The sequence below is a fragment of the Apis laboriosa genome, unplaced genomic scaffold (genome assembly GCF_014066325.1).
Source record: "Apis laboriosa isolate Shangri-la unplaced genomic scaffold, ASM1406632v1 scaffold26_cov146, whole genome shotgun sequence".
Classification (NCBI taxonomy): domain Eukaryota; kingdom Metazoa; phylum Arthropoda; class Insecta; order Hymenoptera; family Apidae; genus Apis; species Apis laboriosa.
Window position 1 is genome coordinate 3,780,931 of NW_025222592.1, and position 24,257 is coordinate 3,805,187.

The 24,257-nt window shown below is 23.1% G+C and overlaps 5 protein-coding genes across 9 annotated transcripts; 2 read left to right on the forward strand and 3 right to left on the reverse strand.

The window, feature by feature from the left end:
* Positions 1-7,515: 7,515 nt before the first annotated feature.
* On the reverse strand, positions 7,516-12,463 carry LOC122713796 (coiled-coil domain-containing protein 186). 3 transcript variants are annotated; one of them, XM_043934570.1, is made up of 8 exons: positions 12,330-12,463; positions 10,450-12,178; positions 10,046-10,316; positions 9,566-9,969; positions 8,957-9,492; positions 8,617-8,876; positions 8,206-8,355; positions 7,516-8,078 (listed from the first exon to the last, which is right to left on the reverse strand). In XM_043934570.1, exons 1-8 carry the CDS (start codon positions 12,448-12,450, stop codon positions 8,004-8,006), a joined length of 3,546 nt encoding a protein of 1,181 aa, XP_043790505.1. In that variant the 5' UTR covers positions 12,451-12,463; the 3' UTR covers positions 7,516-8,003. The 3 variants fall into 3 exon arrangements, 2 of the variants coding, with proteins under 2 accessions (XP_043790505.1, XP_043790504.1); XM_043934569.1 differs by having other exon boundaries at positions 8,617-8,879; XR_006346524.1 differs by lacking the exon at positions 7,516-8,078 and adding an exon at positions 8,464-8,548 and having other exon boundaries at positions 8,214-8,355; positions 8,617-8,879.
* A 180-nt stretch (positions 12,464-12,643) lies between these two features.
* LOC122713798 (probable proline--tRNA ligase, mitochondrial) lies at positions 12,644-14,534 on the forward strand. The gene is made up of 6 exons (XM_043934572.1): positions 12,644-12,902; positions 12,971-13,219; positions 13,315-13,576; positions 13,652-13,833; positions 13,949-14,161; positions 14,218-14,534. Exons 1-6 carry the CDS (start codon positions 12,792-12,794, stop codon positions 14,503-14,505), a joined length of 1,305 nt encoding a protein of 434 aa, XP_043790507.1. The 5' UTR covers positions 12,644-12,791; the 3' UTR covers positions 14,506-14,534.
* On the reverse strand, positions 14,530-16,863 carry LOC122713797 (sulfite oxidase, mitochondrial). Its single transcript, XM_043934571.1, has 7 exons — positions 16,784-16,863; positions 16,089-16,700; positions 15,791-15,977; positions 15,563-15,688; positions 15,285-15,477; positions 15,008-15,208; positions 14,530-14,924 (listed from the first exon to the last, which is right to left on the reverse strand). Exons 1-7 carry the CDS (start codon positions 16,822-16,824, stop codon positions 14,620-14,622), a joined length of 1,665 nt encoding a protein of 554 aa, XP_043790506.1. The 5' UTR covers positions 16,825-16,863; the 3' UTR covers positions 14,530-14,619.
* Positions 16,864-18,042: 1,179 nt separating this feature from the next.
* Positions 18,043-22,623, forward strand: LOC122713822 (armadillo-like helical domain-containing protein 3). Of its 3 annotated transcripts, none has more exons than XM_043934610.1 (11): positions 18,043-18,231; positions 18,516-18,712; positions 19,893-20,178; positions 20,313-20,446; positions 20,536-20,746; positions 20,827-21,121; positions 21,239-21,456; positions 21,521-21,753; positions 21,822-21,948; positions 22,073-22,347; positions 22,434-22,623. In XM_043934610.1, the coding sequence occupies exons 2-11, from the start codon at positions 18,560-18,562 to the stop codon at positions 22,524-22,526; spliced, it is 2,025 nt and encodes a 674-aa protein (XP_043790545.1). In that variant the 5' UTR covers positions 18,043-18,231; positions 18,516-18,559; the 3' UTR covers positions 22,527-22,623. The 3 variants fall into 3 exon arrangements, with proteins under 3 accessions (XP_043790545.1, XP_043790544.1, XP_043790546.1); XM_043934609.1 differs by having other exon boundaries at positions 18,527-18,712; XM_043934611.1 differs by lacking the exon at positions 18,043-18,231 and having other exon boundaries at positions 18,637-18,712; positions 19,893-19,943; positions 20,015-20,178.
* LOC122713823 (hydroxymethylglutaryl-CoA lyase, mitochondrial) lies at positions 22,369-23,896 on the reverse strand. The gene is made up of 2 exons (XM_043934612.1): positions 22,932-23,896; positions 22,369-22,869 (listed from the first exon to the last, which is right to left on the reverse strand). The coding sequence occupies exons 1-2, from the start codon at positions 23,863-23,865 to the stop codon at positions 22,865-22,867; spliced, it is 939 nt and encodes a 312-aa protein (XP_043790547.1). The 5' UTR covers positions 23,866-23,896; the 3' UTR covers positions 22,369-22,864.
* Positions 23,897-24,257: the final 361 nt, after the last annotated feature.

A 24,257-nucleotide genomic window follows, 5' to 3' on the forward strand; every position in this document is an offset into this window, starting at 1 on the left:
AATAAAATGTTTTATATATTAAATCGTATATATTTATGAAAAAAAAGGGAAAAAATGGCTTTGAGCGGAAATAGATATCGAACAAAGATAAAATACAAATCACAATACAAATCAAAAGATTTTTCTTATTAGTTGAAAATCATTTAAACTGTGTTTCGTTTTCGTGAACCGCAAATTTTTTTCCATTCATGTTATTTGTATCGATGTATAAATCCGTCGTTTAAATCCGGCTCATTATAAAACACAATATCAAACAAAAAACTCGTGTGTGAGTGTACATTCGTATGCCTGTGTATGTATACAAAAGAAAAAAGAAAGAAGGGAGAAAAGTATGGAAGAGAGAGCGTTGATTTTTTTCCTAGATGCGTTATAAGAGAACACATATCACTTTTCTCCATCAGTTATATCAACGCGTCTTATACACTCCTCCCTCTTCGTTGCATTTTAAGTCCGGACAGAAGAGGAAAAGAAAAAGGCTCATTTTTTTACTAGCTTAAGTCTGTGAGAGTGAAAATAGAGTGTTTATCAAAAGAGACAAGTATTTGATCGGTAAGCATTGATGCCGAAAAAATATTTTTATTTCAAAGAATTATAAAATTTTTTCTATCATACTTCTTTCGAATTCTTATCAATTCGACATTTAAATTATTTTTGTTTGTTAAGTTTATAAATCTTCTCTCTTCTATTTTAATATCTCTTTCGGAGAATCGCACAAGAAAGAATTATAAAAATACTTTTAGAATGTAACTTTAACTTAAAAGTAACTTTCAAATAGAAATTTTTTTTTTTTCTTTCATCAATAATATTGATTTTTGGCTTTAATAATCTTAGCCTATCCAATGCTTCGTCTCTTGATACGTGTAAAGTAAGATAGCAAAGGAATCCATAACGCGTACCTTGAGCACACTCTGAGATCTAGTGTATCAATTGCAGTAGAAACATTTATGATCGGTTCTTGCAACATTCTACATTATCTTGAAACTGAATAATTTAATTAATTATTGAAAATATGTTTTAAAAAATTTTATTTCTTTATTAATTACCAAGAAATAATTCTAAATATAAAAAGAAAAAAAAACATGAATTTTTTATTATTTTGGACATGTTCAAGAACCAGTCACAAAACAGTACCAAAAATAATTGTTCCGACGTATGAGTTCATGTGAATTGCTTTTAAATATGAAACGATATAAACCCATATATATATAATTTGTACATAAAGAGAAAACATGTATTCGTTTATGGACACTGTACACTGAACATCTATCTATTCGAATTTGTTTAAATTGAAGAAAAAGAATATGTACCTAGATATTGCTTCAGTTCTCGATTAATTGCTTCGAGAATGAGGAAACTGTTTGATTTTAAAACGCCTAATATTGGACTTGCGCACTTTAACTTGGCGATGGCGTTGGTGTTGTTGAGGCCAGCTGCGCGTTAATAACTGATTTATGTACATCGGAGATCGATTATTAAATTCATTTTTTAAATATTTAAATATTGTACGCAACGGGGTAAAAAGTTTTGTCAAACAAAGATCGATTTCTTCCCTTTCGATTTTTGCATTGAAATCAAATTGTCATTCGTTTTATGTTTGTCTCGTATATCTTTTAAAAATCAATGAATTCAAAATTTTATAAATTTAGTAATATAAATCTGATTGATTGAATTTCGAAGCAAATAAAAAATTTAGACTCAGATCAGATTACAATTACAGTAATGACTCAATGATAGACGCATTTTTGCATCTGTAGTAGAGAATTATCCGCACCATGTAATTTTTGACATCAGCAAACATTTAAATGTTTTCTATTCATTCATTATTTATTCTATCTCATTCAAATTTATTTCTCGTTTTTATTAAAGAGTGAGGTCTCAGAATATCTACCTCCACTTTTAGTAGATGCAACGCAGTCACGACGTGTGTTTATTATCAGGGCATTACTGTATTTAATATTTTTCGCATGGTTGGCCTAACAGCATGTGTTTCACAAATCAAAATATCATTAAAAAAAACGTCGTGATTTAAACCGTAAACCATATCCAGTGACCTGACACCTTGTTTCGAGTTGATGAATTTGAAGAAACAGCAATAAATCAAACATCCGATAGAAAGAACAAAATATATTGATCTTTCGCGTGTATTTAAAATACATCGATACAATACGATCGAAATTTATTTGTTTTCAGTTAATCATTTATTTATTTCATTAATTAGTTTTTTCATAACAACATAGAGAAGCACATTAAGCGAATTACTTCATAACACATAGTACAAGCATTCATTTATAATTTATAATTTCTTCTTAAAAAGAAAAAATATTTTTTCAAGGAATGGTTGAAACTTTCTTATCGAACTTTCTTTTCTCAAATCTGACAAAAATATTTGTCACAAAATTCCAGTTCAAAGATTATTGCAGATTGATAAATTGCCATATCGGAAAAGATTTAGGAACGTGTTTAAATTGAGAAATATAAAAAAACTGATTAAATATTTACTAATATATAATTATATAATTATATTTTTTTAATTTATCATGATTTACATATTTTTTCCTTTGTATTATCGTATATAATAACTTGAAAAATCATACGAATAAAAATGTTCCATATATATTCCTTTTAACGACACGTGAAAATTATAAAATAATAAATCTCCTTTAAAATTAATAAAAATTTTTTTGCATTCTTATGCACAGTGTGCCAAAAATATATATCACACTTTAAAATTTGTAAATTTCTTTCCTTTATCTTCGTATTTCTTCTTTGTTTCTTTTTCATTGGCATAGCCAAATAAATTTTTTTTTTATTAGTAAAATAATTAGCTTATATTTGATCGAGACGCTATTTTTGAATTTATATAATAATTCTTTTTGTATATTTCATTAATATAATTAATTGTCATCGTTCTTATTGCACTATTTTTTTTTTCGTTAATAACAGAAGTGCATTATAGATATTTATATACGAATTTGATTTAATCTTTTTTTTTAGTTAGATATTTAATTTGTTCATTAGTTTTATTATTATTAATTATTACTATTATTATTATTATTATCATTGTTATTATTAATTTATTAAATATTAAGTTCAATAACTAGATTGTAATATTATTAATATCAGAAAACATATTGTTAAATAAGCAAAATGCGTCACAAATTGAAGATAACAATACCAAACATTATATGTTAATATGAACACTAATAATATTATTATTATTATTACTATTGTTATTATTTATTATTATTCTTATTTTTCTTGTTTTTTTTTTTTATTATCATTATTAATTGCAATTATTAATTATTATTACTAATTATTGATGATTATTATTATTATATATCATTATTATTATTATTTTCAAATTACATAAATTTTTCATATTATGCTCTGAATGAATTTTCATTTTTTGTTTATATATATTTATGCATTTATTCATTGTTTAATATATCTTTGTTTGTTATATATAATCTTCATGAATTAACTATGATCATAATTAATTCGCTTTAACATTGTATTTTGAACGCATTGATAAGATTTTTAAACAGTTTTTTTTTTTTTTTTTTTTGTAAATTGTACTTCAGTCAATATCTGAAACATATCCATATATCTGTTACAATCATATATATTTATTTGTTTTTTTTTTATATATTATAGAAAAAATCGACATATTATATATATATAATATATAAGTTTTTTCAAATTCATTTATATTTCGGTAAGAAAGTATCGGGACCAAGTGTATTCGTATTGCGAAACTAAATTCATAAACATTCATTTTCAGTCGCATAATGTTTCATCAACTTCGATCGTACCTGTGATAATATATTATCAATTGCGATATTATTAATCGATCCGTAACGCTGCCGTGATTACCAGACCCTTCTTGATCATGTCGCATAATACAGCTTAAATATAGCCTCTAATTTACAACGCTGTCATTTCAATCAACAGAATCCCTGGAGCGTTTTCAACACCCTCAATGTTCGTGCGATTCGTGAATAGTAGGGACGTATCGCAAGAGCAACGAGAGAAAAGTGCAACAAAAAGAAAAAGAGGCGAAGAGAAATCGCATGCAAAAGATGGGGGTAATCCACGGTCTGCTCGAAATTCGATAAAAATCGAGCTGCTTTAAAGCCAGATACGTTCATATCTCGTGATCCTACATAGGTTAGGTTGGAATCTTCTACTTTAAATTGTTCGACAAAAATATTCCCGCAATGGTAGTTTCTCTTTAATAGAAAAGTTTCTGATTGAATTTATAGAAAATGGATTGTAGACTTTAAAACGTAAACCTTCTTTCTCTATATGTATGTTTTCTATTTATGCATTATTTTTCTTTGTTTTCATTCTCCTTGTTTCTATCTTTCTATCTCATTTTTTTATCGTATTTTTATTTTTTCCTTTCTCTACTTATTTATTTTTTCTCTACTTATTTTCTCTGTTTATATTTTGTTTTATTTTTTATTTTTTTTTATATTCTTTATTTCTTTTATTTTTTCTATCTTTTTGTCTATTATATTCATTAATTTACTTACTTTTTTTCTCTAAATTCTCTGAATCTCATCTAAATTTTTATTTCTAGATTTCCTTAATTTTTTTCTATGATTTCATCATTTCATTTTCAATTGTATTCTATCCTCACAAAATATCGTTCTTTTTATTTCTTTTTCATGTACAATGAAAAAAAACAACATGTACATTTTCCCTTTTTTTCATTTGCTCTGTCCCTACTACCCAACCTCTTTAAGCCGACATATTTCCTTTAAGCCACGTATCCTTTCTATTCCCTCTCTCCTCTAGTTCTTGTTCCTCTCACTAGTTCCGGGACTTCCTCTTGATCGCAACTTCGATATAACTGAACAGAATTAATACAGGAATAGGCAACGAAAGCGAACAGTTGTAGTAAGATCGAAATCATTTCACGCGTTTGAGAATTATGCTTTTAGAGTAATAAATTCATAGAAGAATCTCAAAATTACACGTTGCAGCATTTAAAAGCATTCTTTACTCTTTTTAAAGGTTATGAAAGATATGCATATACAATTAGTGTGGTATTGAAAAACAACGATGATAAAGATTTTACAACAGGAATTTAAATTCTATTTAATAAATTGAAAAATAACGCGTCCAGATATGTGAATATATAATTTAATGTATGAATTTATTTCTGATGACTTAGCGAAGTATATATAATGTGTTCTCAAGCATTCTCAAGCATAAATTCTATTGGTAAATATTTCATTGAAAATATGCATAATATGTATGACATTATTTTAAATAACGATGTAATGCCTTGATATTTTTTTATTTTCTTTAATATTATTGCAAAAAATACAAAAAATACAAAATATTTATTTGTGATGTAATATTTCAAAATGGTATACTTAATTCGTGATACATTATAGAATGTTATATCCACTTAATATTCGGTCTTGCTAAACGCATATATATTTATATTTTTTTAAATAAACTTTATCTCTTTTAATCTTCGTAAACATAATATTAGTATATTTAATCGTTATACGATTTATATCAATTATGAATTGTAATTGATTTATATATAAATTAATTGGATGTATATTGAATTCTTAAAATAATTTTTTCTATGAATTATCAAATTTTTGATGTTTATTTTTAATTACACTATTTTATGAATTTAAAAAAAAAATCAAGAAAGTATGGTCAGTTATAAATCTATTAAAAAACATAGAACGTGATAAAGATGTACATAAAATATCGAATTTTTATTCGATTAAAAAAAAGAAGAGAATTAATCTAAACTATACAATACTTGTTAAAAAATGTAGTTATTTTCAGATTATATTGCAAAAATGAAAAAAATAAATATTATTTTTCATTTTAATAATTAAAATCAAATTATTAATATATTGATATATATGATATATTATAATATTAATACAATATAATATTAATATATCGATCAATATAAAATTATAATATTGTTTGATATTTTGTGAAATATATTAATAGTAAACGACAAAAGCAATCATTGCTAAATTATATTTGTTTTTTTAAATCATTGTTCTCCAAGTTAAAATATATACACATAAATTCATGTACTACGATACAATGTACAAAAAGCAATATCCATTACATATATACATATATAATTGTTATATATTACAGTCACAAAATACACGTACAAACACATAAGCATTTATTGTATACATGAGATATATATGATAAAAATTAACATATACTTACTTTTGATTAAATCGAAAATTTAATGGTAATATATATATTCGATTGTAAATTTTGAGGTAGTGTTTGCTTTGTAAAATTATAAGTATTGTGCATAATGTATATACAGGATAAAGAAATGATGAAAAAGAGAGAAAATGAATGTGAGAGAATAAACAAATTTAAAAACAAAATATTTGTCCGAAGAAATAATGTGTCTTATATATATATGGCAAATAGTAAAAAATCGATACTTCTCGAAAAAAGAACTCTAAAATAATAGATGTGTTCCTCTTATTAGATAGATTAAAAGTAATGTAATAGTTTCATAATTACCTGACGACAAAAAAAGAAATACAAAGAAAATATTACAGAATTATGAGGTCTGCTTTGTCTTTTTATCTAATCAAATACTTTATATTATGTAGTACAGGTTGTCATTAAACGTGTGAATCTACTTCATATAGTCTTTTTTTATTATTATTACTATAAAATTATTATGTAATATAATTTGAATTTTTTATTTTATATTATATATAATAATATAAAATAAAAAATATATTTTGATAGTTTATTGCAAATAAATTAATTATATACATATACATAATATATACATAGTATTATATAGTATATATATAAATAATATAAGTTATGTTGAATATTTTATTTTATTTTATATTATTCAATTAATATTTTCATTTATTTGTTTATCATGAATAAAAGATTCATATAAGGTAAGTGAATGAAGTTGAAGTTTTTTTTATATTAGATAATAATTTACAAGAAATTTAAGATTTATTCAGAATAAATTGAAATATTTTGACAATATTTTATATAATATTATATAATTTTTTATCTTTATACAGGTTTACAATTTTTATATTATATATAATATATAATATACATAATCCTTAATTAATATTTTAGTACATATTTTTTTACATAAATTAAATATATATGTGTGAAAAAATTAATATAATATCAACAAATTTTTCAAAATATTTTTATTATTATGTATTAAAAATTTGAAATAGGATGTGGAATGTTTTTTTTAAAATCATATTTCATTTATATTTCATTATATAATATCAACAAGTTTTTCAAAATATTTTTATTATTATTATTATTATTATGTTATATTTATTATTATATTTATTATTATTATGTATTAAAAATTTGAAATAGGATGTGGAATGTTTTTTTTAAAATTATATTTCATTTATATTTCGTTATCTTGTTTAAAGAATAATTAAATAAATAAAATGACAAATTATTTATACAATATTATAACATGATTTTAATATTTATAAAAAATATTTTATAATCTACATATAATTGATATGATTTAATGAAATAAAAAATGTAATATATCATTGTTTTAAGTAATGTTTGTGACTAGAAATGTAGTATTGAAATTATTTTTTTGAAATTAAAATATAATATTACAGACCTTTTTTTACAATACACGCAAACACGCACGCACGCATGCACGCGCGCACACATACATATATATAAATTAAAGACATCGTAGTATAGAAAAATAATTGCAAATAGATTACAATACATTACAATAACTATATTGTTATATCTATTTTTAAATTAAAAGAATGTATTTTTTAAATTACTTTGAAAGAATAAGTTTACTCGAAGTAATAATTATATATTAGTATATATGTACTACAAGTTTCTTAATTGATAATTTTTTCACGTTTTTTGATATATACTTGTTATCTTGTTATGTTTACAATACAAGTACAGATAATATATTATGCTAACTGCTGATAATATGTTATGCTATACTTTTATTTTGTATTTTGTCTTTGTTGGTTTTGCATCGTTAACCTTGCTATTTCTTCACCAAGAGTATCAATATTATCCTATAAATATAAAATTGATTAAGGAATATATGAATAATATTATTTATAAATAATAATTAAATTATTTAATAATGTTAATGTAATAATAAGTTTATTTATTTTTTCATTTAATATATTTTTTTTCTACCTTCAGTGTAATGTTTTTGAATAATGCATCTTCAAGTACTGCTTGAAGTTTTTGATTTATTTCTAATGATAATTCAAGTGTCATATTGTCATCTGAAACTCGTTGATTATAGACAGAAGCCATTATTCCTCCGTGTCTTGCTAATTCAGCCTATAATTAAAATCAAATGAATAAAAATATATGCATATATTTATATTTACATCTTTAAGTTATTACAAATGTTATAATGATAATTTAAATTTTTGTTGTTAAACTTACTGCATTCCTTTTACTTTTGATATGCTTTTATAAAAATTAAAATACATTTCATTAATGATATGAAATATGTTTAAAATTTCAAAATCTAAAATTTTTATTTTTTTTATAAAATTGTATATATATAATTTAATATTAGTAATTTAAAAAATTTACCTTGTATTTATCTCTCTCATTGTTACCCATGGCACCAATATTTTCATGCAAAATATAATTTTGTATGATTCTCTTTTTTTTTTGCAACTCTTCTACCAAGATTCGAGTATGTTCTTCAAAGAAATCTAGTTTCTCAGCTTTCCTTGCATTACTTTCTTGTAATTTTATAATACGATCTATTAACAATTGTCTACTAGGTTCTGTAAGTTGAATATTTTGATCACCATTCACATTATCGGATAAGGCACCATTTAAAGTATCTGCTAAAATAATACATTGATAAAATAGCACAAAAACGTATATAATTAAAACAATAATAGAAAATTCTATATGTAAAAACCTGTATTCAATGAAACATTAGATCCAGTTCTGGATACAATATCCAATGAATTATAAGGTAATGTTTCAAATGCTTCTAATTTCTTTCGACACTGTTGTAACTCGCGTGTCATTTCCTTCATACTTAATTGTTGTTTTCTCTTTAATACTGCATTTTCTCCTTGACTATCTTCTAATTGCTCAGCAAGATTTTGTGCTGTTTGTGTTTGTTCAGCAAGATGCCTTGTTAAAATTTCACATTCTTCAATTCTTGTTTTTCGTTCTTGAGCGCAACTTTCTTCTAATGTTTTTACTTTATTATTTAATTGATTTATATGTTCACGTAATGGTCCATGCTCTTGTTCTAATTGTTTTATTTTGGCTTCAATAACTGTAAATTCTGATTGCAGTCTTACATTTTTATCAGTCAATTTTTGTGTAAAATCCAACATTTCTGCTTCTTTCTGACGACATGCAAACATATCAGATTGTAATTCTTCGTTAGCCAAACGTAAATGTTGAATTTCCATCTCAGTCGATGCTAAGTACTGATTTTTACTATGTTGAAAAAAAAAAGAAAATACTATAAAGAAAAAAACAAAAATCACGATTTTACAATTGAGATACTTACTGTTGAAGTTGAGTTTTCAACATTTCTAATTCAGATACTTTATTATGCAATTCCATAATTTCTTTCTGACGTTGATCTACTATAATTTTTAAATTATTCAAATTACTTTCGTAAGTTAAACGATCTTTTTCAGCATCTTGTATCTTTAAAGTGAGTGTATTGTTTTCTTCAATTAAAATTTGTTGTCTATGCTTTAATGTATCTACTTCTTTTTGTAATTGAATTCTCAACATCTCTTTATCTTCTGTGACATGTCTTTCTAAAATTAAACGAGCCTGTTGCTCTTTTAATTGTTGGTCTAATGTAACTGCTTTGTTTTCTTCTGATTGCTGAAATTTTCTCATTGTTTCTTGCGTTTCTTTACGCACTTGTTCACATTCTTCTTTCATTTCATTAATCCTGATCTAGAAAAATAAATTGATATAAAATTATTTGCCAAAATTATAAATAAAATAATAATAAAATATATAATATTATTACCATGGCTTTATCTAATTTTTGTTGCGTTTCTTTTTGCAAATCCATTTCCGTTTTTAGTTTATTCTGAGTCCATTGTAACTTTATATCTCTCATTTTTACATCTTCCTTTAATCTTTCAACTTCTTTCTGAAGATCGGTCATTTCGCGATGTTTATTGCTTAAAATATTACATATTCTAGTTCGTTCTCCTTGCATTTCTCTCAATTTATTCTGAAGTGTTTCTTGTTGTGTTGTCATTTCTTTTACTTTACGTTCTGCATATTCCTTTGCTCTAAAAATGATAAAATAGAAAGAATAATAAAATAATTACAAAATATTACCAATATTAACCAATAATAAAATAATTACAAAATATTATATTGATTAAAAATTAACCAAGTTTATTTTATTTAAATTTAATTTACCTTTGCGTATCAATAAGTTGTTTTTCACTAACAGCATATTTCATTACCATACTTTCCCTTTCTTTATTCGCAGTATTATAATCTTTTTTATATATTTCTTGTGCTTCTAAAGATGTATGTAATTCAAATGTAAGTCTATTTATTGTCTTTTCTAATGTTTCTATCTGCATAGAAAAGATTTCTCCTTTGTTTTCTTTTTCCAAAATTCGTTTTTTTTCTTCTAAATTTTCTGTTTTTTCTTGTAACTTTAAATATTTAGATTTTAAATCTGCATAGTCTTTTAATAAAGTAAGATAAACTGGATGTTGCAATAAATTTTGTTTTGACTTTTCAAAATCGACAATTTCTTTTTCTTTTTGATTCAAATTATTAATAATAATATTTTCCTGAAAATTATTCTCTTCAGAATTTAATACTATAGAATTAATATTATAATTTCCATTTGTTTCTGTACTGAATGATACATTATCATTTGTTTGATCAATATCATTATTAATAATATAAGATTTAGATTGCTCTAATTTTTTTAACTCCAAATCCTTTGAAAAATCATTATTATGGTCATTTGTTGATAAATATTTATTATTTTTTTCAATATTTTCACATATAATTTCATTTGAATTTGTTATTACAATTTTATTTTCATTATTTTCATTTTTTACACATTCATTATCTGCACTTTGTATATCTATTTCATATTTTTCTGCATAAGAAATATTTTTTTCTTTTACAAATGAATCTGATATATTGTTAAATACTGGTTCTGTTAAAGAAGATTCCATATTAGAAGATTCTTCTATATATTTCTTTTCACTATAAATATTATCTACAGATTTCATTACTGAATTATATTTTAATGTTAAATGCTGTGGTAATAATGCTTTTTCCATGATATTTGTTGACTTTTCTGTAATGAAGTTTAAAAAGTTACGGCTTTTGTTTAGAAACTGAGCATTTGATTGCATTATGTTAATTGGATTTGTTGGCAGTGAAATTTTCACCAATCTATTATCATCAACCAAAGTTGGTCTAGATATTATATTATTTTGTAATTTACTATTCTTAATAGTTTCATTTAGTTTTTGTTCTTTATTAAAATCTTTTTCACAATTCATTAAGTTAGTTAATGTTTGAGTTTGGTCATTATTTGTTATTAATTTTTCATCAACATTAGAATGACATACTAGGTCATCTATTGCTTTAATATTATTTTTAATTTCACATTTTTCATGTATATTATCAGTTTCTTTTAAATATTTTGTTTCATGAGAATCCATATGTAATTTAGTACTAAAAATTGTTTCTTCTTCATCATTGCACATAATATTTAATTTTTTACATTTATTTGGTCTTATTGTTTTCACATTATAATTAGAAATTATATCTGAAGATGTGCATAATAACGCATCAAATAATGTTGATGAAGATGATCTAATGTCATTACAAGAAGATGATTTTTGGAGACATTTTTTTTGAGGAAGAATTATATCAATAGATTCTTGATTTTTTAAATATTCATGTGAGAAATTATTTAAAGAAATAGTACTTCTTATAGTTGTATCAATATTGTTTTCCTCCATTAATTGATGATATTTTTTTTCATTACTATTCTTTATTGATATTGAATTTTCTTTAATTTGAGAAATACTATTTTGTTCAAACTTCTCCTGAGATTGTATTGTTTTTTTATGTATCTTTATTTCTTCTTGAATCAAAGATTTATTAATGACTAAAAATATTAAGTAAAAAAAACAAAATTAAAAATTTTATCATATATCTAGCCATTAGATGCTATTTAATTCGTTAAACAGCTGTTTAAAATATATTTATTAAATAATTCAAAAATAATTTATAATAGATTTTTTAATCGAAACTCGTACCTTCTGCAAATTGAACGTTTGATTTTATATTGGAATCAGTTTGATCGAAATTGTCCGGAAAAATATTTTCTTTAAAAGATTCCAATTTTTTTTCGTCCATTTCAGCAATTGCAAATTCCATTTCTTTTGGATCAACTGACCCTATTTCACAGTGTTACATTTTCCGATAAAAATTATAAATATTATTAAACTTTAACAATCCGAAATAAATTTGCAATTACAATGTTAAATGATATATGTGAAAAGGAATTCAAATCAAAATAAATAACCTAAAATCCATAAGAATCTATCTGTCATACTTTGTACTGTTTCTAACCATACTACATGATTAGTCTAGTAATCCACTGTGTATCATTGGACCTAAAAGCATTGACCAATATTTTATTTTGCATAATACAAAATATTTATACGTGATTTAGAATTGTATACGTGTTTATATATTCCAAATATAATTATTTCAACATGTCAAATATGCCGATTTCTAAAATAAATAAATTATCGCAATTATTTCAACCGGTTACTGCCACGATTGCTACTGCTAAACAAACAGAAATACGTTCAAAAAGTTACGAAGTATGCTAATATAATTTTTTTTATTTTTATTATCATTTAATTGTTTAATTGTATACATTTAATTGTAGAATTTACTTAAATATGGTTTGATTAAACAAGTTACAACTGGTATGTATGCAATTTTACCTTTAGGTTTACGTATCTTTAATAAACTAACAGCACTTGTTGATAATGAAATGCAAAAAATTGGAGCTCAAAAATTATTACTACCAGCTTTAATACCTACACATTTATGGAAGAAAACAGATAGATTTAATAATGTAACTGAATTATTTAAAATACAAGATCGAGCTCATAGACAATATATATTAAGTCCAGTAAGTTTTTAAAAGTTATTAAAAAAAAAAAAACTAAAAAAAATTAGATTTATAAGTTACTTAATAAAAAGAATACTAAAAAAATATCTTTGTAGACGCATGAAGAATCAATTTGTTCTGTACTATCAACTATAGGAATATTATCACCAAAAATGTTACCATTAAAATTATATCAAATTTCAAATAAATGGAGAGATGAAATAAAACCAAGACTTGGATTTTTAAGAAGTAGAGAATTTATGATGAAAGATTTATATACATTTGATATAAATTTAAATAACGCACAAGAAACATATGCTTTGGTGTGCAATGCTTATGAAAACATATTTAAGAAGATAGGAATAACATACATAAAAGGTAATAAAATGAATAATATTAGTTCAATATTGCTTATTTATTGATATTATTTATTTACATTGATATTATTTATAGCTATTGGTGATCCAGGATTAATTGGAGGTTCAATATCTCATGAATATCATTATATAAGTGATATTGGTGAAGATATTATTTGTATATGTCCATCTTGTCAGTATAGTATTAATAAAACAATATGCAAGGAATTATATTGTCCTAAATGTGAGAATGCATTTAATGAAAAAACTACTGCAGAGGTAATAGAAAAAATTAATATTTCAATTAATTTTAGTTTTTGTTATTATAAATAAAAATCAAGAAATAATTATTAGTTATAATTTTTAATATAATAAATGATAATTTTCATTCAAGGTGGGTCATACATTTTTATTAAATACAAAATACACAATACCTTTAGAAGTAAAAATAAAAATAAATGATAAATCAGTACCCTTAGTAATGGGTTGTTTTGGACTTGGTTTAAGTCGCATTTTTACAATTATGACTGAATTATTATCTACCAAAGAAGAATTAAGATGGCCAAAAAATTTAGCACCATATACTGTATGCCTTATACCACCAAAGGTAATATATATTATACAATATTTTTTATAGATGTTAAAAATCATTATAATTTATAGGCAGGAAGCAAAGAAGAAAATAAAAGTAATCAATATGTAAAAACAGTAATGGAAATTTTAAATCAATTAAATATTGATACTGTACTTGATGATAGAACAAATTTAACTATTGGAAAACGTTTTATGCATGCTCGCATAACTGGATTTCCATATGTTATTATAATTGGTAAATCCATAATGGACTTTTCACCTTTAATTGAAATTCACAATATAAATAATTCAACAAATTGTAAAATACCTTTAAATGATATATCTAATTATTTTAATAATGAAGATATCAAAATTTAAAATAATATATATGTAGTATAGTGTTATAAAAAAATGTTTTTTAGCAAAAAAAATTATTTAAATAATATTTATTTTTTACTATGTAAAAGAATATTGAAATTAATGAATATTGAATTAATGTTCTAATTTAACTTTAATTTTGTGATATGCATTACAAAGAAAACCTCGTAAATTCCAAATATTTTTGATATTTTCTGGTTGGACATTGTATGATGCATCTACAGCTTTTGTCCATATCTCCATTTCTTTTAATTCTTTTTTGACAGGAAGATCTATACTCCACAATGTCCAGCTCCAATATCGACCTACTTTAGCATTATTATCCTCAGCATCTAAATTAGCCGTATGCCAAGTTTCACCTTGATCATTTGTTACATCAACTCGAATAATTTTTCGACCTCCTCCTGACCATGCATATCCTATAAAAATAGTTTGATTGATTATTATCTTATTATAAAGATTTTACTATCATAGAAAAATGAAATCTTAAAAATTATTTTACCTTTCACATTTATTTTTCCATTTATTACTTTAATTATTTCAGATTGTTCTGGTTTGCAAATTGCAGAAATTACAGGCATTTCTTGTATAGCAGGTGCTTTAGAAAAATCTACATTATCCCAATCAGTACTGGGAGAAAAAACTTTATAGTCATTTTGTTGCCATTGTGACTGACTTTCTTTTTTTGAAACTATTATTTTAGCTATAGAAATTAAAACAAAATTTAATCAAATAATTAATTATTGCACACTTTAATTATAATATTTGATACCAAATACCAAGCCATTTTACATTCCTGGCTCCCACAACACCTGGGACAATTACTCTAATGGGAAATCCATGATCTCTTGGTATAGGTTGTTCATTCATTTCATAAGCTAAAATTATATCTGCTCTGGAATCCATTGCTTTGCTAATAGGTATACTTGCACCATATGGTGTACCAGAAGGATCTAAGTCATATCCTTCAAACTTGTTCCATGAAATTATTATATATCTATTTTTAACATTTAAAAAAAAAATTATTTTTTGCTGTTTATTATTTTTTAATTAATACCTGTATATGATTGTAATCATCTTCTTTAATTTTTAAATCTTTTAATATATCACATAATCTTGTACCAGTCCATGTAGCATTACCAACAGCACCTATACCCCAATTAAGTCCTTTTAATTGCTTTTCCTAGAATAGATAAAAAAATGAGATAATTAATAATAAAAAGGAATAATTTTATATTTTTATGGAATAATATGTTATAGAACAGAAAAAAATATGTTAATTTACTTTTATCATTTCTGATCTTCTATTTCCTGCACACATTATAGTACTTGTTATTGTATATTTAGGATATTTTTTTATGTCTTCAAATTTCAAAATCTTTTTTGTTACTTCTTCTATAACTAGTTCTAAAGTATAAGTTTTCAAATCTATTTCAGGAACAGGAAGATGATTTCTTACATAGAACAATTCCCTAAAATTAATCAATATCTTATTAATCAATCAATATCAAATCAATCAAAATTTTTAATTAATCAATATCAAATTTAAAAAATAAAAGTTTAAAAAAAAATTTCAAATTTACATTGGTGTAATAAAACTTTCAATCAATAAAGATGGTGGTGGTTCAGCACAAAAAGGTTTTTCACCATTTATCTTCAAAACTTTATGCCTTATGGGTTCTTTTGAATATGGATCATTATCATTAATTGTATTGAATATTGCATCTTCTTTAGAAATGTTTCCAATTCTCATTGATTCAAGAAGCTCATATATTTCTTGTGTGTTATGATTAGCAAAAATTGCCCAAAATGGTTCAATTGAACTTCCAGCTGCCATTAATATTTTTGAAGAACCACCTGGATGTTTTTCAATAAAATCTGTTATATCATATACTCCTTGCTTAAATGTTACCCATATGCGATTTTCTTTATTATCATGTTTGCTTATTTCTTCTAAATTATACGTTTTTAAGTCTACTCTGAACTCTCCACATGGAATAAATTTTTTATTTAAAGCATAAATATTTTTATAAGATATATAATAATATAATCCTAATATGGATGTAGCAACAGTAATATATGCTGTATATTTTACATAAGAATTATTTTTGAATGTGTTTTGTTTTATATACAGTTCTCTATGATAATTTTTAAATGTTCTAATATGATATTGATTTGACATTAATGACAAATATCTAAAATAATTAATATCTTATTAGAAATAAATTTTATATTTACATCGTAATAATATAATAACGAAATTTAAACTAATAGAAACCTATTTTTTCGTTGATTTATAATCTTCGAGTATAAAATCATAGTATAAAAGTTTTGTATTTGATAATCAAAACAATAGAATACGAATAATGAGAAAATTTTTCCTTATAAATTATTATTAAATAAAATAGATATAATAATTATATTTACACCAAATAAAAAATCATATATTAATGATTTATGTGAGCATATTATTTTTGTTTTAGTCTTTTTTTAAAAAGTTTTTAGAATGTAAATATCGCGATAAGTACTTCTTTAAGTACTATGCTCAATGTTATCAATTCAGCTTAAAACAAGAATATAATATTAATAATGAAATTGAAATATAAATAAATATGAATATAAAATTACAAATAAAACAAGATAATAGATAATAGAATAAATATTCAATTACAAAATATTTTGTAGATGTATGTTATGTATATTATGTATATTTTGTAGAAGTATATTTTTTATTTATATTTTACATAATTAAATTTATATAAGTGTGAAAACAGGTATTGTTTTTCAACATATATATTTAATATATATTGGAATATATTATATTTTGCGAAATTATTATCTTAAAGATATTTTTTAAAGAAAATGTATATCTATTTTTTTTATATCTATATGTATATCTATATTTTTTTATCTATATTAAAAATTAAGATATATTATTATATTATAGTTTTATTATATAGTTTTGAAAAAAAATAATGAAAGTGTGTTCAATTAATATTCGTAGTCATAATCACACATTAAAAACAAGTAAAACAAATAATGAGAAAAAAAATAGAATAAAAATTCGGAAATCGGTATTATCTCTAGAATAAGATGCAAGAATAGCAAATAACAGAAGGATAAAAATAGAATAAGAATTTACTATCAATGCCATCTTTTAAATTAAACACATCATTTTAAAGATAGGAGCAAAAATTGACAATCAACGCCATCTTTCATATCCTTTTGAAAAGATTTTGTTTTTGGCGCTGATTTCTGAATTTTTATTCTATATTTAATTTTCTCCCATTATTTATTCTGTTTGTCTTTATTTGCTCATCTATCCCATTTTTATTGTGCTATTTTAAATTGATAATATCGCATGTGATGCCGCAACATGATAATATGGATTAGTAATTTATAATATGTAATAATAATTCTCATAATTCGTGTTCGCATTGATGTATATATAGTTCTGTGATGTTATCTTTTTTCTACTGTAAGGAAATCATTTGGTAACACTGCTTATCACTATTGAGAATGATGGCTCCCTGTCATTCTTGTATACGGATATTTTCGTAATTCTTTGTATCATTATTTCTTTTTCAGCACTTAGATACTTTTCAATGAAATCTTTATAAAATTAGATAATCAAGAATAATAGTATTCAAAAAAACTTTCAAATTCGATTTTTAAATATAAAAAAATCACTTATTTATGTGACATCTCAAGTTATCTGCTTTATTAGTAAGTAAATATCTAATGTGTCCACTGTTTAAAATTTATTACATATCTTTATAATTTATAAACATGAGATTATAGAAATGTTTTTGCCATAAAAATATTATATATATCAAAATATTATTTATTCATTTGAAATCATTGAAAATTTAATATAGAGGTTATATCGAAAAAAATTAATAATTATACGAATTTAAAATAAAAATAATATGTAATATATTTATGTAAACATTATTTATATTTATATAAATAATTAAAAATTATAATATAATAATTGTTATTTAAATCAGTACATTTTTAGGTAAAAGAAATGATAAAAATTGAATAATTAATTATGGCAATGACTATGAGAAAACGAAGTGGTTCAGGTTCCAAACGTCAACATAAAGGAAAGCTTGTACCAATTTATGAAAGCTTTTTTAAAGGAGAAGATTTAACATTAGCTCATCCAAATTTTTGGAATGAATTATTCTTAATTAAACCTATGGTCAGTATTTTTTTTATTTACTTCTAAATACATTAGACTTTATTTAATATCATATAAATACAAATAAAGTAAAAATTTCTAAAACTTCCAGACAATATAATAAAGATTCCAAATTAAAAATTCTTCTAATTTGTTACATATATTATTGAACACGTTTCATCTATAATAAAAATTTTTCATTGAAAAGAAATGTCATTAGTAATAAAGATTAAAATTATATTATACTTTTCTCTCTTTCTTTGTTGCATATTCTTCATGTATATATTTTTCATTTTCTTGATATTTTTTATTATCTTTTATTATCTTTTTATCATCTTTTTCTTGTTTCTTTGTATGTGGCATTAATTCATTAATAACATAAGTATTTTTTAAATCATTAAGTGAAGTTGTACTTTCATGATTCTTGCATTTATTTTGTGATTTTGTTTCAGATGATTCATTTTGTGTTTTTTGTTGTTGTGATCCATTTTTAGCTAAAAATTTATTTATGGTTATTATATATAAATTATAATCATTTTATATAAAACAAATATATGTTTCTAATACAATTATTTAATACCTTTAGTTTTAATAGGTTCTTCACATTCTAATTCATTATTCAAACTACCAGGCATAAATTTGCACTTAAAATTAAACCATGCTTCGCTTGTTTGAATTTTATATTTTAGACATTTTAATTGATATATGCACACTCTTCCATAATATTTTGTCACTTCCCATGTTGGTATTGTCTATAAAATTATATTACATATAAATAATAATAGAAATAACTTTGTAAATTATAAATATATTTTTATAAGATGTTTGTACACTTACTTGTATTAACTTTGTAACAAATTTACCAATCATTATTGATGTACTAAAGTACATTTATATAAACAAATACAAATTTTTAAATATTAGAATCATAAAATTGCAACATCATTTTTTCAATTTAAAAAAATTTTTTAATTAACCAAATAAAATGAAAAAATTTAGTACTTCTTATTGATAACAAATTTTTTTTATGATTTTTTCCTGTCAAAGAGAAAACAAATGAATTCTTATATTATATACCTTGTGATTAAATTCACATTTAGTATTTAATTGTTTTACAATTATATTTTATATTTTTTATATTTATATTTTATATTTTATATTTGTTTTACATTATATTTTACAATTTTTTTTATATTTTTAGGTTCCACATATTGAAAATGAAATTTTACATATGACTACAGAACAATTAAATGCAAGTAGAGAAAACTTAAATGCTTTAGTTTGCCATTGTGTAGACACATTAGTTGATGAACATCCTTTCAGAGTTGTATATGCTTTACAAACTTTAGCAGCTGTCATTCAATCTATGTATAAAAAAGCTAGTCAAGGTGATTGCGGATTTAATTTAATAGACATCTTAGTAGGATTTGATTCTGCAGAGCAGAGAATGACAACATTAATGCAACATTGTAATAATTTTTTAACAGGTATAATTAATATTTGATATATTTCTTAATATTTAATCATTTAATATTAGCTTATTAGAAATCAAAGATTCAAATATACATTTGATATTTAATCTTTCAAAAAAACCAATTATTAAAATTTTTCATGATTCTAGGTGAATATCCTGATAGTTTAAAAGCTTTATGCTTAAAATTATTGTTAATTATTGTTACTGGCATGGACAATGTTAGTCAAAACACTTTATTGGAATATGTTATGCTTAATAGTGTTTTTGAATCTCTGGTTCAAGTAGGTGTTATTTTAATACAAGTATTATAATTGTTAAAAGTATTATTCTAATTAAGTATTGATATTTTTGATATATTTTCTTTATATAGTTGCTAAGAGATACAACAGCTAGAAATCGTCACGGGCATGATGCAGTGTTGCTTTTAACACTTCTAGTCAATTATAGAAAGCACGAAAGAGCAAATCCTTATATTGTTAAGTTATCAATTTTAGATGATGAATTAGCTCTTAATGGATATGGGCAAGTTATATCAAGTTCATTGATGGAATTTTGTAGGCAATTTGCTCAACAAAGAGCAGGTATATAATTTTTATATTCTTAAGTTGTTTAAGTTATTATATATATAATAATAAAAATTGTTATATAATTTTATGTACAGAAATACAAGCATCTTGGTTATCTTCCTTAACTAGTATAGTTGGAAGCATGTTTGTTGGAGAAGAAGAAGCAAAAACGCAACAAGTTCGTGCAAATAATGCATTATTATTAGCACTTTATGAAGCAACGCATTTAAATCGTAATTTTGTAACTACTTTGGCATACACACAAAGTGATACGAGTGCTCCACCTTCTCCAAATAATACATTAGGACCAAATGCAGTAGCTCCTGGAGCACAATTACCTGATATAATGGCTCAGCCATTTAATTTATTGGCTACGTTTTTACAATATTGGTGAGAAACAAAATATTCTATGTTATAAAAATACACATCTTTTTTAGTATTTATAGTATTTATATATTCTTTAGTATTTATAGTACTTTTTATTTTAAAGAATTTTAATTATTTCAGTTCAATAGTGATGCAAGTAATCAGAACAGAGGCAATAATGAATAATGTTAAGTTGTGCTTCCTCATATTAAGTTGTATTGCAGAGGATCAATATGCAAATAGTTTGATGCATGATGCAAACTTAGCATTTAGAGTACAACTTCATCGAGTACCAATGCATCATAGAAAGATACAAGATAAAACTGCACCAGCTCAACCATTAGCAGCTACTTTACTTGGTATAATCGTTATATTATATTCTGTTAAATTTGAGTTGTTTAAATAATTATTAAATTATTACAGATTTACTTGTTGAATTTGTTACATCACATATGATGAAAAAATTTCCATTGGAACTTTATCATCAATGTATTGGAGTTTTACAGAGGTTGCTTTGTTATCAAAAAAGATGTAGAATTAGACTTGGATATCAATGGAGAGATCTTTGGACTGCTTTGATTAATTTACTTAAATTTTTAACGACACATGAAAGTCATCTTATTAAAAAAATGAATATTTTTCCATTAGCTATTCAGGTAAATTAATATTTTATTTAATTTTATTATAAATTGCAAATTAAAAAAATGAATCTAATTTTTTTTAGGTTGTGAATATTTTAAATCTATTTATTACATATGGAGACACATTTCTATCTTCTCCTAGTAGTTACGATGAATTATTTTACGAAATAATACGAATGAGGCTGATTTTCACAAATTTAAATGCTATGGGTATATTTTAAATATATAATTTTATTATATATTTTTATTTTTTATTTAAATTTTATAACATTTAATAATAAAAGCACATTATTTTACATTATTTAAAAATACATTATAATATTATTTTTTTAAGCACTCCGATATTCAACAAGTGAATCTTATGAATATAAAGAACATGCATTAAAATTGACGAATTGCTTAGTAAATATGAGAGATATAGTAAATCATTTTCCACCAAAAATAGCAGCATGGCTTGCAAGTGAAAGTTTGTCTACTCCAACAGAACAACAAATTTTAGCTATCATAATACAAAATTATGATAGCCTAACTTTAAAATTACAAGACAATTTAGATCAATATGAAAGATATTCTGAAAAATCTAATCATGTTGCTTTCTTTGAAGATATGGTAATAATAAAATGTATAAGATTATGATTCTAAATAATATATTATTTTTTATGATTTCTTTTTTTAATATTTATATTATTTTTTAGGTAACTGGAGTTGTAATTGATACTCGGGGATCGATAGATTTGAGTACATTAGACACACAGGCTATATTACAAGAATTATCAAATATTTCGTAACACAGATTCTATACAATGCGAATAATATTTTGTTTGTCATTCTGTTGTCATGTTGTATTATAATATATTTTTTTTAATAAAGTCGGCTTTATATGTATATTCTTAATATCGCAGAAAACATATAACTACTTGAGAAAATAATACATCATAATGAGTTTGATTATACATAATATTACATATATAATATTCTTATGGATTGTATATGCAAGTTTTTAAAAAATAATTAAAATTTAATAAGTATAAAATAGAATCTTTACATTATAATCTAAGTTGTTCTTCATAAATTCATATTTTCTTGCTATATCATTTGTGTTTTTTCTTGCTATATCATTTGTGTTTTAATCTGTTTATAAAAATATAATTATAAATCCTTTTTTAAATATCTTTTTGCAAGAATTGCAATACCTGTTTTAGATTGATTTTTTCTTTGAAGCTGAGTACTAATAAATTCTCCTATTTTTACTATTTCATTGAGATTGACTCCAGTTTTCAAACCTTGCTCGTGTAATAAATAAAGTAAATCTTCTGTAGCAACATTTCCAGAAGCTCCAAGTGCATATGGACAACCTCCTAGACCAGCAACAGATGAATCAAAAGTTCTTATACCACATTCAAGGCTAGCATAAATATTAACTAAAGCTTGCCCATATGTATCATGACAATGAATTGCAAATTTATTCATATCATTTGATACATGTTTCAATTCATATAATAAACTTTTTATTTTATTAGGTGAACCTACTCCAATAGTATCTCCCAAAGAAATTTCACAGCATCCACATTCTAACATGAATGCAGTTAAATTGGCTACAATTATTGGTTTAATTTTACCTTCATAAGGACAATCAACAATACATGATATATAACCTCTGACTTTAATATCATGTTTTAATGCATCTTCAATAATTATTTTAGCATTTTTCATATTATCATTAATGGAGCAGTTGGTATTTTTCCTTGAAAAAGTTTCAGATGCAGCTCCAAAGATAGCTATTTCTTTTACACCTACTTTTAAAGCATTTTTTAAGCCTTTTATATTTGGTATTAATACTGGATAAGAAATATCCATTTTTTTATTAATTTTTTGGAATACTTGTGCATTATCTGCCATTTGTGGAATCCATTTTGGAGACACAAAACTAGTAACTTCTATATTTTTTAATCCACTTTCTGATAGTTTATTAATAAATTCAACTTTAATTTCAGTTGGAACAATATTTTTTTCATTTTGTAATCCATCTCGAGGTCCGACTTCTACTATTTTTATAAAATTACTAAATAATCTTATCTTTTTCATAGAAAAATAATATATTTTATTTATACTGATAATTTTAAACATGATTAATTTAAAAATATTTTCTTTATTTATATTATTTATAAATATATTATATTTATATTTTATTTTTTCAATAAGATTTAATATTATACTTGAAAGAATATGATTAATATAATGAAAAATAATTTCACTGTATTATTTTTAAATAATTAATATTGAATGATAACTTGATAATGTATTAAATAAATATACTATATTTACAAAAATATTCAAAATTCATTTATGTTATTTCATCATTTATTATATATTGTTTTATTGAATAATGAAATATAAATATAAAACAAGTTAAAATTGAAGTAAAACAGTATAGAAAAAAAGATAATAATATATTTTCAAATTTTTATAAATTATTATTTGTAAATTTGAGTTAAATTAAAATTCAAGTTTTTCATCAT

What these genes read in the sequence shown, in the direction of transcription:
- LOC122713798 (XM_043934572.1), top strand. Translation starts at nt 12,792, where the DNA reads ATGTCAAATATGCCGATTTCTAAAATAAATAAATTATCGCAATTATTT. An exon ending in GACAATATATATTAAGTCCA is followed by an intron (nt 13,220 to 13,314) that starts GTAAGTTTTTAA and finishes ATATCTTTGTAG; the next exon opens with ACGCATGAAGAATCAATTTG. An exon ending in TATGCCTTATACCACCAAAG is followed by an intron (nt 14,162 to 14,217) that starts GTAATATATATT and finishes TATAATTTATAG; the next exon opens with GCAGGAAGCAAAGAAGAAAA.
- LOC122713823 (XM_043934612.1), bottom strand. Translation starts at nt 23,865, where the DNA reads ATGTTTAAAATTATCAGTATAAATAAAATATATTATTTTTCTATGAAA.
- LOC122713797 (XM_043934571.1), bottom strand. Translation starts at nt 16,824, where the DNA reads ATGATTTTATACTCGAAGATTATAAATCAACGAAAAAATAG. An exon ending in ATAAATCAACGAAAAAATAG is followed by an intron (nt 16,701 to 16,783) that starts GTTTCTATTAGT and finishes TAATTATTTTAG; the next exon opens with ATATTTGTCATTAATGTCAA. An exon ending in CAGGAATGTAAAATGGCTTG is followed by an intron (nt 15,209 to 15,284) that starts GTATTTGGTATC and finishes TAATTTCTATAG; the next exon opens with CTAAAATAATAGTTTCAAAA.
- LOC122713796 (XM_043934569.1), bottom strand. Translation starts at nt 12,450, where the DNA reads ATGGAATTTGCAATTGCTGAAATGGACGAAAAAAAATTGGAATCTTTT. An exon ending in TAATGTTTCATTGAATACAG is followed by an intron (nt 8,880 to 8,956) that starts GTTTTTACATAT and finishes GTATTATTTTAG; the next exon opens with CAGATACTTTAAATGGTGCC. An exon ending in ATGAGAGAGATAAATACAAG is followed by an intron (nt 8,356 to 8,616) that starts GTAAATTTTTTA and finishes TTTTAATTATAG; the next exon opens with GCTGAATTAGCAAGACACGG.
- LOC122713822 (XM_043934610.1), top strand. Translation starts at nt 18,560, where the DNA reads ATGGCAATGACTATGAGAAAACGAAGTGGTTCAGGTTCCAAACGTCAA. An exon ending in ATTAGCAGCTACTTTACTTG is followed by an intron (nt 21,457 to 21,520) that starts GTATAATCGTTA and finishes AAATTATTACAG; the next exon opens with ATTTACTTGTTGAATTTGTT. An exon ending in CACAAATTTAAATGCTATGG is followed by an intron (nt 21,949 to 22,072) that starts GTATATTTTAAA and finishes TATTTTTTTAAG; the next exon opens with CACTCCGATATTCAACAAGT.